The sequence below is a fragment of the Rosa chinensis genome, chromosome 3 (assembly GCF_002994745.2).
Source record: "Rosa chinensis cultivar Old Blush chromosome 3, RchiOBHm-V2, whole genome shotgun sequence".
NCBI classification, from domain to species: domain Eukaryota; kingdom Viridiplantae; phylum Streptophyta; class Magnoliopsida; order Rosales; family Rosaceae; genus Rosa; species Rosa chinensis.
In genome coordinates, this window is record NC_037090.1 from 23,456 (window position 1) to 41,752 (window position 18,297).

Here is an 18,297-nt window from a genome sequence, read left to right on the forward strand (position 1 = left end):
GACAGTTTTCAATTTTCATCTTGCAAGCTGCAAGTCAGTAAGCGACTTTTGTCTATTTTGCCTTTTTTTTTTTTTTTTTTTTTTTTGAGAAGAGACTTTTGACTTTTGTCTATTTGCGTTGGGCATGATATTCTGAAACTGCCGGCTAAGTTCCACGGGGCAATCCAAGCGGCAGGCCATAGCATATAATTTGGATATAAACTCCCAAGCATGCTTCTGCTTCTCCATCTTTCTAATCACCTCTTTCTTCTTCGATCACTCTAGGATCGATCGGACATTGCAAATATATGCAAAAGCAACCGACTGTTTGTTTATAATTAAGTTTGCAGCTAGCGATCGCCATGAAGAATACAAGCAGGAGGAGAGTCCCTGGGATGCCATTGACTAATAATGGACGGATCAAACAGGAGACAGATCATCCTGATCAGGAAGATCTTATTCTCTTCCGGGAATTGCACAAGCGCGAAAAAGAACGCAATATTGTCACCCTCCTCCAGCCTGTTTCTGAAGAGTTTGAGCCAAATGGTATACCCGCGACGTGCTTTCATTTTCATATATTACATATATATATATATTACATATATATATATATATTATGTGCTTGCTTCTGCCGGCCTCCCTTTGATTAATTGCCTGGAATATCAATTCAACTATACACCTTGCCTCCAATATACAGGAAACTATCAGCTCTACAGAATTGCATCTGCCAAGAAGGGATCTGGATTTGAATTTCTTGCTGAAAACGAGAAGAATGATTATGATTGGTAACTCGCCTTTCACCCACTTCCGCCTAAGTTAATGTATCTGCTTTCGTTTACATAATCAATTACTGTCCCGTCTATAATATGTTAATATTTTAAGCTCATCCTTATACCATGATATAAAATGGTTCCTAGATGGTACCTACTCTTACTGGAGTCGTAAATTGTTATTCTCGAGCAACTTTCATAATGATGTCTGAAAATAGTTAATATGATAGCTTCAAATTGTTTAGGTTGTTTTCTTACTACAGGTGCAATTGCAAGGGTGAAAAAGTGAGACTAAGATTAACCGGAAAAAACAAATATGGAAATGGTGACTTATTATCTCATATGGAAACATGAGAATCTTATTTATGAGTTTATAAGAAGGCATCTGGATTAATTTCATCAATTGTCAATTAGTTTTAATTGTAAAGTCATGCAAGATTACTTCAAGGCGGATTAAGTTGTCCATGTGTATATTTTGAAGCCTTGAAAATTGTGTAAGCCCAAAAGATTGGTTTTTTGTCCCTCATGCTACCAATCTTCATTGACATTGTATTTAAACTTGTGACATCCATAGTGTTAATTATTCCAAATAACAAATAATCCACAACTCACCAACAAATTATATAAAACTTATGGAATCATAATATATGAGTAGTGCTCTTTCATGATATGAAATCAACACTCTAAATCTTTAGATTCATGTCATGATTTAGGTTTGGTCAAAATTAATATGCAACTTAATTATCCTGTAGTAATTATCTCCAACTCAATTTTGTTTAACCCTAAACCTCAAATTCCAAAATTTAAAACCCTAGAATTCAAACCCAAAACTTTTGCTACTTTTTTTAGGATTGGGTTTAAAGTTTAGGATTTAGAGGTTTGGGGCTTGCTATTATGTTTTTTTTATCTTTTATTATTGGTTTTGAGTTGGATATGGTAGATTAAGAAAAAATCTTCTATACATTGACGGTGTAAGTGAACCAACGGATCTAATAAATCAGCTGCTGATATTTATTGACATTAATAAAAAGAATAACAAAAAAATATATTTAATGTTATCCAACTGTCTATACCTGTTTGTGCAAGTGCATGTTAGATGCACATGAATACTGTCTCGGTAGATTAAATTGGTTATTAGTTTTAGTCTAATTAGATTTATTAGATTATAGAGTGTAGGAGGGTTAAAAGGTATCTCTGACCTACCTGCTCTGCTAGGGTTGCTCGTTAGCTTCCCGTCCTCGACAAAATTCTCAAACCTTATGGCTATCGCCATAACTGGCCTTAGCCTGTTTTTCCTTTATGTGTTTGTTGAGATTAATGATGGTGGTGGTATGGCTCTGTGTGCATGTTCTGAAGTTAGGTGGTGGCAATTGGATAGGAGTTGTGCAGCGATGGGTGGGAGGCATCGTTGGCCTTCCCTTGTTCTTGTGAAGGCTAGCGGAGCTCCTTGGGCCAACAACGTTGGCCGTGGCAGTTTGGGCGATGTTGGGTTGCAGGGGGTTTTGTTTTTCGCTATCAATTGAGGTGATTTTGGCCTAGATGGTAGTGGTGGTTTGGAGTTTGGTCTATTTGACTCCTTTGTTGATTGTTGCTTCAAGGGGTTTTGGAGGCTTAATGGTGCTGATAAAAAAGTATGCGATGTTATTACCAATGTTAGGGCAGTGGTGAAGTTGTAAATGGTGACTGTGACGGTGTCGGTGGTGGTAATGTTAAGGTGGAGTTTGTCGAAGCTGGGCCTCCTCAGCCTCCGACTAAGGTTTGGTCAGGTTCTAGAATTCCTTGCTTGGCATCCACCTTAATTGGTGGTGGTAGCCATGGTGGTCTGGTTGATTGTGTTTGATGTTAGCCAAATAGTCACCCTCAAGTATAAGGGCCAAGTTATAGTGTAGGAGATTATGAGTGGGGATATTATACCTAAAAGATTGGAAAACCCACTCTAGCTAAGGAAAACCTAAAAACCTAAAGGACGTTAGATGAATATGCAAATGTACAAATCACAAACAAGGGCTCACAAGTGAACCAATGTTCATGGTGATTATATGTAAGATGGGTAGTGGTTTGATTTAGCTTTTGGAGATGATTTGATTTGGAAACAACTAAATGCATACTTGAAATGTAAACTAGGCTAAGCTAAATTAGATATAATGAAATGGATGAGAGTTAGGACTTAAGGTTTTCACCTCTAGCCTCTCTTGCAAACAATGATGCTTCTATAGTGAATGATGTCATTTTAATTAGCCAATTTCTCTCCTTGCATCCCTCTCGGGTATGACAAGGGACATGCTCCTTTGATGATATCAAGCAACCCCTCTCGGGTGTAGTACTTAACTACTTAAGTCATGCATTTCAATCTAGTTAGATATCTAATTCATTTGCCTAAATGCATAAAGCTTGGAGATAAAGAGATTATGTAGACCAACCAAGCTTATCTCTAAGTGATTGTAATTCACAACTCGAACATGGACATATGATATGCAACTCTTGAACTAGCATGTTAAAGGTGCTAAAGGAAAGTGCATCAAATATAAGATTTACATCAAAGTCATACAAGATTGGCTAGGTCTTTCAACCCTAGCCCTAACAAACTAACTACTCACTCATAGTCAAATACATAAGCTCCAGCATGTTTATGAACATTAAACTAAAAAGTAGGGATAGAGAAGTAATTAGTGATGATCAAATTGAGGATGGTGTAGATGAACTCATGGAGGTTTTGTCATGTGATGGTGATTCCTCAAATGATGCTAGATTCCTCTCATTCTTCTTCAAAGATTGATGATAGAATATGAGATGCAGAAATAGGGATGGCAATGGGGCGGGTTGGGGATGGGGATCAGAATACCATCCCTATCCCCGGGGTATAGCAATAAAAATATATTGGGGATTCCCCATCCCCATCCTCATCCCCACTGGAGACTAAGCCTCCAAACCAGCCCCAAATCCCCAATAAAAATTTAATAAATAAAATAATTTTTTCTCATATTGCATTTTTTTAAATCAAAATCTACAACAAATAAATTTAAAATATGATTAAATTAATAAATCATAATTCAGTGAGTGCAAAAGTCAAAATATCATTAAAATAAAAGTGTAGCTATTAAAGTAAAGTAATAAATGTATATATTTGCGATTTATATTATAAACAATAAATTAAAAAATATATAAGTCAAATATATGTATATATTATTGGGGTGGGTTTGGGGATGGAGATCACAATACCATCCCCGCCCCATCCCCCCAATCTTAGATAGCGAGGATTGGGGATCCCCATCCCCATTGCCGATTTGTCTCCAAATTCTCCCATCATTAGGGGCGGGTATCCAACGGATTTTTGTGGAGTGGTGAAGGTTTATGTATATGAAATAGAATGGGTAGATAGAAAAGATGATGAAATTGGTGGTGGTGGTAATAGATGTTATGGATTGATGGTGGTGGTGATGGAGATTTTGTGGAGGAGATGATAATGGATTGTAGAAAATATAGAGAGAAAAAGATGTAATGGAGTGGTATATGAGTGATGGTCTTAAGAGTGTAATGAAGGGATGCTTATATAGAGAAGAGAGAGAGAGAAGTAAAATGATGAATGGAAGCAAAATGGAGCAGCTTAAGCATTGTAAGAAGCATAGAGGTGGAGTATGAGACTGATAATAGATCTCAAAAACAAGGGAAAATAGTATGGAATAGATGGACTAAAAAGAGGAAAGTAGTGATGAGCTATTAGAGTGTAGAGTAGAAAAAAAATGACTTAGGAGAAGAGATGAGCAACTAGCTCTCTTTATTGTGCATGAGAAACATGAAAATGAAGAGTGTTGGGGTGGTTTTGGGTCACCAAAGTTAATGTGACAAGCATGGGAGAGAGTACATGGGAATGCTTATTATCCAAATGATAATATGATGGATTAATCTTCCCATAATCTTGGAGGATTTTTCTAGGACTTTCCTTGAAAATTTTAGCATAATAAACCTTCAAAAAATGCACAACAAACCTGTCCAAAAAGGATTCTCGGCCAAGTTACTCTTATTTGACTAGGATTTGTTTTCTACTTCTGAAGCTTCCTTCTTGGACTAGGTTTGGCTTGCTATATGTTGGGGACATCATTGAGTATGAATGTGTATACAATTTATGGATGATATGCCATACTCCCAAGATTAGGAGGTCAAGTTTTAGTAAAGAGGAAAAGTAAGAGTATCGTACCCAAGGGATTGAGTAACTCTACCCTAAGCTAGATTACCGCGAAAATAAAACTTATAAAACACATGCGAGTCTATCTTTTTATAAATTAATAGTCTCGGCCCTTTGGAAGCCAAAACTATCAATAATGATATTTACAATGGTAAAGTGGTGAATCGGCTTTGTTGATTTTAATTTCTATAAAGTAAAATAATTTGCACAAAAAATAAACTAAGCAAATAAAATAAAATAAAATAGAGACTTTGATCAATGAGATAAATAGGAGCATATGTTTTGCACCTAGGCTCCCTCATGCATATAATGTAACCCATTTTCAAATGACAACATGCTTTGATAAATTTCCCCTTAGTGCTTTGATGAAGCTACCAAGAAACCCACTAGTCATGCAATTTAACAATCTCTTCCGAAGCAAAGCTAAATTACACAACCTTTATACAATTCAAATCTTCCGGATCCTAAATGGCCTTTGGTGTCGCGAGCCTAAATTCTTCCGGAACCTAAAATCACAATATCATGTTTTAATTTCAAGGTAAGAAATTCAAGCAACTTAGTTCTTCCAGTAGGAATAAGCTAAGCCACCACCTATTTAACTACCCATTCTCACGGAATCAAGAGTTTATCAAGTTCATGTTTCCGATTCATTAATTTCCTAAAGCATGCTTCTAGGTGATAAATCTATAAACACACTTAGGATACATGAAAGTATAGTAGCCAAAAGATTCAAAACATGCATAAACATCAAACAACATGGAAATTTAAATTATTTGCACAAAAGTTTGCCCTAGCCTCAAATCCAACTACTCACAGCACATGTTATTACAAATACAAGCCATGAACATCAAATTAAAGAGAGAAGGAAGAGAAAAGAGAAGAACTACCCAACCTCCCACCTAGCTCTCAAAGATGTCAAATGATAGAGAATTGTTTCAAGGTATGGGATTTTCGGTTTTACAACCCAAAACACCATACACATCCACAAAACTCAAAAACAAAGAAGAACAAAGGCTTGGATGTGTGAAAGCAAGTGTTGTGATTGATTTAGAGTGTGTAGTAACTTTGGTTTTGGTGAAACCCAAGTACCTACACACCTATTTCTCACACAAAATCAAAGAACTATGTACAAGGTATGAAAAACTAACCTAAAACTAGAGAAAATAGAGATTTTGATGCTCCAAAATGAGGGAGCCATGGGGATGCACGGTTTTGGGGAAAGAGAATGAGCTATTTAAAGGTCAAGGCAATCCAAATCAAGGCTGGAGATCAAAGGGAATGAAGGGCTAGATGTGATTGATAAATATGTAAGCACAAAATGTGGATCTAGTTTTTGACTCCACATAGAAATGACCTAGAAAGCCCATAGATATTTTGGTGGAGGAGAGAAAGTAAGGGTAGAATGATCATTGTGTAGAAAAACAAGGTAATAAATGGGATATAAAGGTGTAAGGTGTAAGAATGAGACTACTTGTCCTCTTTCAAATTTTGAATTTCAAAATAACCTAGACCTAAACTTCTCGGCTGGCCAACTCGGCCGGAAATGTCCGGAATCTGACATTGACCACCGTTGACCCATTTTTTGTCTGTTTGCGCACTTTCTTCTCCTTTCTTCCTTCAATTAAATCTCCACCGAGAGTTGGGAATTGGCCCTCGACTTCTTCATACCAAATGTTCCTCCATGAGTTTACATCATCCATGTAAAATATCAGAGCTTATTTCACGGTGGTTTGGCCGAAACTGCTGCCGGAATCAGTACAGGTCCGGTTTTGCAGTTTTCGTCATTTAGTTAGAAACTTGGGATGATTTCTTTGAATGCCTTCCACTCCGAACTAGCTCTTACACTCTTCATACGAAATGATTCTTAGGATGTATAGAATAGATCTGAAAATTTTCAACTCATTTGGAATTCATTTGATCAGTCTTCCGCTCCTCCTTCCTTTCTTAGCTCGGTTTCTCTTAGCCGGAGTAGGAAAATGTGCTAAAGTTGAGTTTTTAGTACATTTCCATGCTTCTCCATCATTTCCTAGCATGATAAGGAAAACATAATAAATATATATAAATAAACACAAAGGTTATGCAAAAGTGCAAGATTAGGGGAATAATTACTAGGTAATTATAGACCTAACACTATTCCCATGTTTCTGGAAGGTTGTCGACTCCTACATACTCTATGTCATCATGTCTTCTAGAATGATAAAAAAAACTTCAACAAAAACTCCAAGTAAGTCACAGGAAAATATCTCCGAAAAAGCTTCGTGAAAAACTAACAGTTTCTGCCTTCTCGGGAAGCCTACTTTGAGTGTTAATTTCCACTACTTTGATGGCATTTTTGACCAGCTCTTAGGCTCATGTTCTACTACAACATCATGTCTTTAAGGAATGCTAGCCCTTTTTGCAAGAGTCTACTTGGAAGATTGCAAGAAAAGCTCTCCAAAACTATTGCCGATAAGCTGATTCTAAACTGCAGTTTTCTGCTTTGCAGCAACTATTTTGCACAACGATTTCCGTGGACTTCCCTTGTGATTTCCGGCCAAATGAGTAATCAAACTTAGTTCTTTACATCAGTACTTCATGGTTAATGTCTTTGTTGCTCCATTTAAACTCCTATTTTTCTGGAATTGCTTCACAAAATACTTGTGCCTCCAAAAATGGTGGTGCATGGAAAATTCACTAAATTTTACTTTTTTCTCCTCTTGTCAAGATTTTCTACAAAACATAGAATTGGATTAGTCGATACTAAATTGTACTTTTAGAACAAGTAATTTCCATGTTTTAAGGCACAAATATATATATGAATTATGATCCAACATTTGACACAATGTTTTATCCGTCTGTGGTGGTTTGACCAGCGGTGATCACGACGGCTGGATGGAAGTTTCTTCACCAGCTATGGAATCCCTGCTATCCCAATTAATGGGCTAGGGTTTCTAATTGTTTGGGTTGGACTGTGGTGGTGGGCTTGGCTGCTTTTGGCCCATCATATATTTAAGATTTTAATTTTAATTTTAGTTTTTGTCATTATAATTCCCTTGTCTAAGGGGAAATTATTTTTTTTTCTCTTTTTTCTTTTATCGAAAAGATCTCAAGGGGAATAGAAGTTTTGTTGTCTTTTTAAATTTTTCTTCAAAGCTCTAGTTTCCTTTGTTTAAGGCGTAAAGCCTAAAATGTGGTTGTACTGAGAGTGTGCTAGGTGGTTTATTTTTTTAGGAATAGGTTGTGTTGGAGTATTCTGTGTAATGGCTCTTTCTGTCGAACCTTAGGGATGTGTCATTATTGTACTGTGTATTGAATTATGAAATGAGATGACCTCTTTACTCCAAAAAAAAAAAAAGATTATAGTGTGATTAGTTTCATATTATGATGTTAAGAGGTTAATTTTATACTATGAGGATGCCACTGTCAGCTATAATTGTGCTTCTTCCTTATGCGAATTTCTTTAAAAAAAATATATATATATATATATATATATGTGCGCGCACGCGTATTTATATAAACAGCTAATCAATTCACTTTTATATATATCAAGGTTAAAAACACCGCCGGCAACTCCTCTTTTTCCCTCTTTAGAAATGGACGCAAATAGCCCTGAATTCATTATTCAACGGGAAATACCAATTCTCCAACCTCTTTCACGGGTACGCAAGTGAATACAACTTTACTGTTTGTTTTTTATATATTTTTTTATGGTCACATTTTTTTTTTTTGCATTTTAGATTTATACATTTTTGTTTGACGTGGTAGTTTATGTTCCAAAACTTGCAATTTCATATCTTATTTAGTTCTAGCAGTCTCAGTGACACATTATAAGCCGACATCCTAGCCGGGATATTATAGAATTTAGGATTAAATTCAGTTTAATTACCCTCATGAGGTTTGGGGGTAATTTTATGTTAGTCTCTGCCATCTCAATTTAATCAGTTTACCCCTCCAAGCTGTTCAATTTTCCTCAACCGTGTCCAATGTCTCATTCTCCGTCCAATTTGGACGTTAAGTGTGACAAATGAGCCCATTTTAGGGGCTGAAATTGTCATTTAAAAAAAATTAACAATCCACGGCAAAAAAAAAAAAAAATTCATCCATCTTCTTCCTTCTATCCCACTCTGGGTCTCTCTAGCTCCTCTCTAATCTAACTTGTTCTAACTTCGATTCCTATTTCACCTCCCTTCAAACTCCCTCACCTAAAACTCCAAACCCTAGAGTCCCAATCCCCAAACCCTTTTTCTGTCACGCCCCGAATTTTGAATAACAAATTCAAATCCGAAACATGAATAATAACCAAAACAAATAACGTCCTAAATTTTTTTCTTAACCAGCGTCTCGCAAACCATAATACAAACCTCGTAGCAAACTATCTCTCGAGTCAAATATTACAATACCACCATAAATAAAAGTTACGCACCAAAAATAGGTTAAGTGCTGACGTCAACCCCGCTGCTCTACTCAGCTCGCTCTCCACCCTGATTATCCTGACCTGCAGGATTATCCGCTACACCGTTTGAATAGTGTACCGGGATTGCAACAACACAACACCCGGTAAGCTTTTTGCAAAGCTCGTGAGTAAATAAGAAATGAATGGTTGATTTAGTAAATCACAATTCTTTTAATTCAAGTAAAACAATCCAACAATCCGACCACACACAACAACCCTAACAATTTAATCACCAACCCAACTCACGTGGCACAAAGTACTCACAATGCAATAACCTAGTTGTCACCATGACCGTACTTCCACAACAGACTAGAGCTCTATCTGAATCGTTACTTGTCACCTTGGCCCAGGTGCAAGCATCCGATATACTTCGGTTAGTACTATAACCGTCGAACATTGGGCATTTCTACCCGCAGAACAAAATACTTCGTTTATCACAATGATAACCGTCGAACTTTGGACATTGCTGCCCTCAGAACAAAACACTCTGGTTATTATAACCATCGAACTTTGGACATTTCAGTCCGCAGAACAAAATATAAACAGAATCCCACCCGTTTCACAATATCACGTCTCCACCCAAATCATACTCACAACAGTACCAATTATCATAATAATCATGGCAAATAAATCCTTCATTCAAGTATAAAAATGAAATCATCAAAAAACCACATATTTCAATGTCACACCATTCCGTATAAAATCACGTAAATATATATATACGTAATCATCTACTCAGGAATGACCACTAATACCAACTATAGTTCACACGTAGTAAAACCAAGAAATTCATTTTCCTATATACTTTAAATTTCATTTTCTTAAAACCATTTTCTCACACATAACAAATAATTGTGCAATAAGGAAATTCGGTTCGTAAATGAACCATGTGAGATTTACTCATCTCCAATCCAGCTGCGTCTTCCCAATAGCTTAAAATATGGTTTCCAATCATCCACCAACTCAAACCGTCAATCACATAACCAAATACGATAATTAACTTAGCGTACAATTCAAGAACGCACTTATATGAAGATCCAACGGTCGGATCTTCACCCGTGACCACACAAAGTCTTCGGGACAGTCCTACGATCATTATATCAAACCTATAAGTCTATCGGACGGTCCGAATCTTCACAGATCACCAATCGAACGATAGAAATCGAACGAAATTGTAAAATTCATAACTAAATCATACAATATCCAAAATTCACATGCTATATATCGAAATAACTGTATGAACACGTAGAACATAAAAATGGGCAGAAACTGCCCTTGGGATCCCCGGAGGTGGCCGGAAAAAGGCCGCCGAGTTAGGGAAAGATCCGTCGCCGACCACCGCCTATGGTGTCGGGGCCGAACTTTTCCTCTTCGTTTAATCATTTTGAGCAACTTTCATAACTAGCTCGAAGTCAGAAAATGAACGCAAGTGATCGAAAATACCTCAAACAGTCTGGTTTGGCAGGAAAATTTGCAGAAAACGGCGAAGCCTCCGACGAGCGTGAAATCGATCTCCCCAGGTCCGGGCCTTCTTGGTGCTTGTTCAGAAAGTTTAGGCGAGTCTAATGAGCCAAGAATATCAAGTTTTGGTGGCCGGTAGCTCGAGATATTCACTTCGCACTCAAAACGGCCGGAAATGGAAACAAGCTTCTGACAGCCACTACAAGCCGTGCCACGGCGCAAGGCTGCCACTGGCAGCTGCCCAAGGTCAAGACGAAGCCGTGGGAGGTGGTTTGGTGGCCGGAGGAGGGAGAATGGAGCCGGAGACTCCTTGCTCTGTTTTTGCTCGGGCTCGGGAGGGAGAGAGAGAGAAGAAAACGGTGCGGCTGCCAAAAATGGAAACCCTAGCTATTTTTGGAAATTTCCAAAACTAGCTAGGTATATATACCCAAAATGGAAATTTTTCCAAACGCAATAACTTCTTCGTACGAACTCCGATTCTTGTTCCGCATATGCATGAACTCGTATCGACGAGCTCTCCAACTTTCGTGAATGAAGTTTTCCCAAATTCCGTACGTACAAAAAGTCGATTTTAGTGGCCCCCCATAAATAACGTTTGTTTCGAAAATAAACTCATTCGAAACCAAATTTCTCATACAACAACATACGAATCATGCCCAAAATTCATATATCATATAATTGAACAAATATCGAATTACGAAATATTTAACTGAGGATTTCGGGTCTTCACATCTTCCTTTACCTCAAATGGCCATTTCAAGAAGAACAAAAAAAATCCGCGACAAAAAAGCCCCGATTTCTCAATCTCTTATACTCGATTCCAATCAGTCTCTCCACTTCATCTCTCAATCTTTCCATCTTCGATTCAAACTTCAAACTCTCTATATCTAGTCTTCTCTCATCCGGTGAGGCTTCATCTATATTTCTAGGCTTCATTTGGTCAAGCCTACAAATTTCAAGTACAAGAGCTCCGCCGTCAACAAATTCCTTCTCTGGCGCGTCTCGCTCCAAACGACATTGTCGACATGCCAGCTTCGTTCCTCTCTTCATCTCGAGACTCACTCTTCCATAACCGAAATCCAGTCAAGGCTTCGTCGATTTGGGTTTGGGGCTTCGACTATTAATCTCATCAAAATTAGATTTCTCGCTCTGGTATTTGGGTTGCATGTTTTTAGGGTGGAGATGAACCACTCTCAGCCATGGTTTCAAAATTTCTCAGAGGAATTCGGTGTCTGAGTGTTATTAGTTTCTGATAGGGCGATAATTTAGGGGTGGGGAGGTGTCGAGCCACGACAGCGGCGGAAGAGGTGCGGCCATTCCAGCGACGGACATAACATTAGCTACCTCAAATGAAAGAATCCCTATAGTCTGCTTCTGGGTTTTGGTGTTGGGGTTCTTTGAATGCTGAAGTAAAAGAGCATGCTTTAGATTCGAGCTTACCTGGTTACCCATCTTCAAAATCCAAGGCGCTGCAACCATCGCTAAGATCTGAAGCTCCGAGATTCAGGGTCTAATCTAGAAAGTCAATCCGAATTACATGTGTGCAAAATTTAGTGATACCCTTTTGCTTTGGTTGCTGATTGAAAGCCTCAGATTGTGCCAAAGGAAAGTGAAACAGTTGGGAATTTCAACGTGTTGGGATTTGGGTATTTGAGAGGTGAGAATGCTTAATTGATTGGAGGGAAAAATATGATTTCTTTTCTTGAGTTTTGGGTGAGAGTGGGGGAATCAATCAGTGCTTTGAAGCACATCGATCTCTTCATGTTTTTTCTTTTCTACTTACAACTGGCACTTGGGTTGGTATTTAAGTATTGTGAAAGCTTTATCAAAATGTTTTCAAAATTGGTCCGACTCTCTGCATTTTTGGTGTCTGAATTTATTTTTGTTTCTTTTTGGTTCTGGGGAGGAGGATCGATTAGAGGAAGAGGATGAAGAAGAAGATGAAGTTTAGTTTTTCTTTTTTGCCGTGGATTTGTTTTTTTTTTAAATGACAATTTTAGCCCTTAGAGTGAGCTCTTTTGTCAGACTTAAGTCACTTAACGTCCAAATTGGACGGAGAGTGAGACATTGGACACGGCTGAGGAAAATTGAACAGCTTGGGGGGTAAACTGATTAAATTGAGAGGAGAGACTAACATGAAATTACCCCCAAACCTCAGGGGGTAAACTGAATTTAATCATAGAATGTATTCAGTAAAAGCTAGCAATTTCTCATATTTATGCACACGGTGAAAACAATTTTTTTTTATACCAGTTATTATAGAATCAAAGTAATAGGAGATAAAAGTGGGTTTTAGGAATTTCTATTTATATATTTAATAAAAAAAATCATATTGTCTTGTCACGCCCTTCATAATTAATATCTAATATTGGTGACGTTTAACTGTCCCAATTCGATCGTCAGGCTTGGAAAACCGCTTCCCGACCATCTTGGCTAATGTTATTAATTATGAGTATGTATGTAGCAACAGTAGTTTCTAGTTTGGCTTTTGAAGAAGATCGATGAACTTTGACAGCATTAAGTTTTAGTTTTAGTGCGTATTCTCGTAGGTTTCAATTAACCCAACATTGTATGATCGTCCATTTGTGGTAATATCAAGTCTAATAATGACCCTTGTGATTGGAGGGAAAAAATATATATATAGGAAAAGTTTTTGGAAGCTGTTACATAGCTTTAGAAAGTATAAAACTTTTCTCTCATTCATACCGTAATTTACTACGCTTAAAAGGAGATGTGAAAATTGTGAAAAGGATAACTTTTTTCCCATGGAACATTTCATAATATAGAGTTTTGAGCAAATAACTAACTAGCTAATTGATGAAAGGGCAATGATATGGGGCTCAATGAGGCCTAAAATTTGTGGCCTCAAATCTTAGGTGTCATGTCATGCATGTAAATAAATACAATTTTTATTTTCAATTCCACATAATATATTTTGCCACATCATACTATTGCAACACCAATTTTACCCTTTTACGTACATTTCTTTTTAGATATTAGAGGGTGAATCAATTACATTAATGAATTTAATTAGGAGACAAAAAAAATATTAGCTATTAATTATGTATTAATTTAAAAGTTATGTCTTACAGATTCTTTGACCAATATTTTTCTTCATTTAATTAAATTCTTTCCTTTAATTTTTCTTTCCAAATGACATTAATATATTGAAATATGTGTCAAGAAATAGACATTAACTTTTCTTTCCAAATATTGATTAATTTCATCCAAAAAAAAAATAGCATTAATAAATTGAATTCCGAAAATACTTAGGTCTAAATTAAGAGGTAAGAAAAAATTTCACATTAGTAGCTATTAGTTAAAATCTACAATCTAAATATAAGGAAAAAACAAACAAAAAATAATAAATTCATATCTAACGTTTTTTTGAAAGACAATAGGTCAGCCATTTCATTAGATTCAGCAAGCAGTACAAAAACGAAACACCCCTATGAGGTCGACAGAAAGCAATTGTTCCTTAGAACCTCATGAAACCCTATTCTAGAAGAATAAAATCCTAAAAAATCATGAGTACACCCACCTTTTAGGAAATCCACGCACCATTATTCTAACAAAAACTAGAAACCTCCAAGCAGAGGATGACATACCATCCTCCAGACATAAATTAGCAACTAAGGCACTGATTTTTGAGACCCAAAAACAAAAATTAAACTAAAATAGATCCATCCTCTTTTTGTATAAAAAGAGGAAGGCCCAAAATAAAAATAAAAAATAAAACCGCAGAGCCCATATGGCCCCAATGCATCCCAATCCAGACTAAGCCCAATACTTGAGCCCAACAGCCCAAATTTTCTGAAACCCTAACAACCAGTTGCTCCACAACATGGCTGCTCCCAAGTTGCATGTCGTCGTCGCCGTCGCCGGCAAAGAAGGTGCCTCCCCTACTGATCACCTTCAGGCCATCACCAGCACAGCCAAAAAAGCCACCACGTTGAGCATCCCCATCCCCAGAACGATCACCAGCCCATAGAGCCCAAGTAGGAGCTCCGTCGCCCTGGAAACCGCCATCCCTATAGCCGCCGTCACCTTGGTTCACCGCTGATGATACTGTACCATCTCCAGGATCGAAAGACACCCAAGTCCGCGCCCATTCCTGATCACCTCGATCCAATTTCAGATCCATTCCAGTGCCTTCGCAATCATTGAAGAAACCCGATCCTAGATCGGGATGAACCTGATCGGAGGCGCCCAGTACAACCTGAAGATCCTCCAAGCTTTGGTCGATCCCCTGAACTGGTCGGGCCAACCCCACTCCGGCAACACCACGACGCTGCAGCGAACCATCAGGGCCAACCAAAGCGATTGTACAATCCTTATCACCGTCGGAAATCTGACGACCCCGATCCAAAACCCAGACTTGCCCATCCAACTCAGTCCAAACCAGATTCACCCCGTGAGAGCTCGGCCTCCGATCAGTCATCCAAACAACAACACTACCCTCCCAATCAGTAGCCACAGGGAGCCCACACCAAGGCGGCGCTCCGAGCAAGAAAACAAAAGCAAAAACAAGAAGGGAATGATTGGCTACCAGACGAGCAATAGCCATGACCATCAAGATCTTGAAATCCTGAGAAATTTGTCGAAGGGGGGAAGCCAACGATAAACCCTAGCAGAGCGCTAGGTCGAGAGGAATAGATCAATTAGAGAATTTGTGTTCTTGACTACTTTACTTGCATGACGTTAAACCCTAGCTACATAAAGAGAAAACAATGAACAAAAGAATATATACAATCATATATATGAATATGTATTTTTCACATTATATTTTCAAAATTTGCAAGAACCCAACAAAGGTTGAATTCATATACATGTGTTATGCAAATCTATTAATCGAATGTACGAGTAAATCTATTGACTGAATTACATAAATTTGTTTTCTACTCTTGATTAAAGAAAAAAAAATTATTGTTTAAATCTAAGCAAGAGTGTAATGAAAAAAACCCTTTTTTTTTTTAGAAGAAAGCCAACATAATTTAAAGTTATTAGATTTTGGAATGATGAGATTGTCTTTTTCTCTGGAATTACATAGCATAATTTGACAAATAAGTGACGTGTATAGATGACATGACATGACACCATTGAGGTCACAAATCATTTTCCTTGATGAAATGATCTAATGAAAACCAACGTTATATATATATCGATCAGTTTGCAGCTGCCAATTGCAAGTCAGAGGCGGTAGACGAGCAGAGGAATGGGAGACCAAAATCTGGAAACCCAAAATCAAAACTCCCCCTGAGGTCCGTCACGCCGAGTGCTCAAAGACGGAGCACATTAATATCGAATTCAACAAATCAAACAAAAATTACCAAAGTTACTGCAGTAACTAGAACAGATGTACCAATTTTGAACCAGCAGAAAGTAATCAAATCGACCGCTGATCATAATGACATGATCATCACACGGAAAACAAAGCCTACAACGACAAATAGAAGTGGTGTTGTGTCCCCACTTCCTCTTGTGAGATCAGCAAAGAATATTCCAGCTGGCTTTTCTAACGAGAAACCGCCTAATCTGAGGACAGAGCAACGCTCAATATCCGCTACACGGGATCGATCAGCTCGGGCCAAATCAGCTGCAGCACCTGTAAGTACTCACCTGCAGAGATCAGCATACACAGCTGAACCAAGGAGGCCACAATCATGCTCATCAATAGCAAGCATCTCTAGGGATCGGAAAGTAATCAGTAGTAATGTTGAAGGGAGCGTGCAGCTGGATATCAAGTACTGTACTGTCAGTGAAGGCGATTTGATCAACACCAGTAGTCCAAACGGAATAAGAAGTAATCAAACAGGAAACGGGGGGCAAATTTTGGGGAGTAGGATGGTCCAGAGAGTCATGAGTGCAAGATCAAAGGCAGCTACTCTTGAAGAGAAAAATAAGAGACCAAATTCTCGGTTTCCGCTTAATGAAACCTCTGGATTTGGTAGAATGATTCCCAAGAATTCAATGGATACAACTCTCAAGCATATGGTATGGTTCTTTCTTCTTCATGCTTTCCCTTTCATATCTTCGTTTGCATGAATATCTATATAGATACAAATATTATTTTATAGTTAAATTATTTAACATTTATATAGCAATCTATATCCATGTAAACGAAGTACTGAGCGTGGAGGTATATGAATATCCTTGCTTCAGCCACCCTGCATGCAACTTGATTAATTAATTAGTTTAAAGACTTGTTCATGTTTTAGGTAGTTATTCATAAATTATCTATGTAAAAAGATTAGCCAATCCGACGATAACACGAGAGACAAAAAGTATCAATTGAAGCTTAGAAACATATTGGATCCTATTTTATTGGTAGCTCCTGGAAATTCTTCACCAAGATTTCAGGCCTGCATGCCGAATCCAGAAGAAAAGGATTCTTGGGGAAGCGTGCTTGATCTCTTTTGTTTGATTAGCCAATCCCCATATGTATATGTCTACAACATTTACCCAACTGGTTTTGATCAAAAAAAAGATTTTACCAACTGGTGACATATATATAGCTAGCTGGCTGTCGCGTATCCTTGAAATTTAGTCATTCAAAACTATATGCGACGAAAGGGGCTCTTGTCTAATAATGCTTCAGTGATTCTCGATTTTTTCCCTTTCTCATTGAGTGGGTTGAGTTGGTATCAAAATAGTGCTGTAATGAGACCGTTCCTCATCATCACGTACCTACTTAAAGTTGGCGTTTTCATTTAATTATCATACTTTTCTCTGTGAGTTAATCATAATTATATTTTTGCTCCCTTGTCTGTAGGTGGCGCCAAAGATAAAACGGGATGGAGTTTGATTACTAATAGTCTAATAGCCAAGTGCGAGGCTAAAATAACCACTTAAAACTGCAAATAATAAAGGCAGTGGAGTTTTAGTGGCATATATAGGAACTTGTTTTGGTAATCATGTACGATTTGATGATGGCCGGTAAGAGTACTGTATAACTTACGTTTTATAAGTTCATATATATTTTCTGTAATAAAGAAGATTTCATCGAAACATTACTCGTTTAGAATGACACCGGCCCTTATAAATTCAGGAGCAGTTACAAACTAATTAATTCTGGATATCACTAAAACACAAAGCTTGACTAACTAATTTATTTGCTATATTATTGGCATCACGTTGAACATGAATAATCTTAAAATGAGCATGTCCCCTCAGCAGATCTCTTCCATCTTCTAAGAGGAAACCCATATTAGAACAATCTGTAGTCTCTTCATTCAAAGCTTGAACAAGCAGCATGCAATCTGTCTCAAATTCAACTCTATCAAAGTGTAATACCTGAGCCGATTTCATAGCTTCATGTAACGCGGTCATTAATTCAGCATGGAATGGAGACACTATCTGATCAAACTGCCGCATTGTAGCTGCCTTGAATCCGCCTACATGATTACGCAATACCATCCCTGAACCATCTCTACTGCTTGAGGATGGATGAAGAAGCCATCACTGTTACATTT

At 37.7% G+C, this 18,297-nt stretch overlaps 1 protein-coding gene across 1 annotated transcript; it reads left to right on the forward strand.

Moving 5' to 3' along the window:
- Positions 1 to 108: 108 nt before the first annotated feature.
- Positions 109 to 17,798, forward strand: LOC112193248. The gene is made up of 5 exons (XM_040516821.1): positions 109 to 525; positions 677 to 764; positions 8,462 to 8,570; positions 15,995 to 16,821; positions 17,597 to 17,798. The coding sequence occupies exons 1-5, from the start codon at positions 342 to 344 to the stop codon at positions 17,628 to 17,630; spliced, it is 1,242 nt and encodes a 413-aa protein (XP_040372755.1). The 5' UTR covers positions 109 to 341; the 3' UTR covers positions 17,631 to 17,798.
- The last annotated feature ends 499 nt before the right edge of the window (positions 17,799 to 18,297 follow it).

Excerpts from the sequence above, each read along its gene's own strand:
- LOC112193248 (XM_040516821.1), top strand. The coding sequence starts at position 342 with ATGAAGAATACAAGCAGGAGGAGAGTCCCTGGGATGCCATTGACTAAT. Across the intron at positions 526-676 it reads TGAAGAGTTTGAGCCAAATG|GAAACTATCAGCTCTACAGA; the intron begins GTATACCCGCGA and ends TCCAATATACAG. Across the intron at positions 16,822-17,596 it reads ACAACTCTCAAGCATATGGT|GGTGGCGCCAAAGATAAAAC; the intron begins ATGGTTCTTTCT and ends CCCTTGTCTGTA.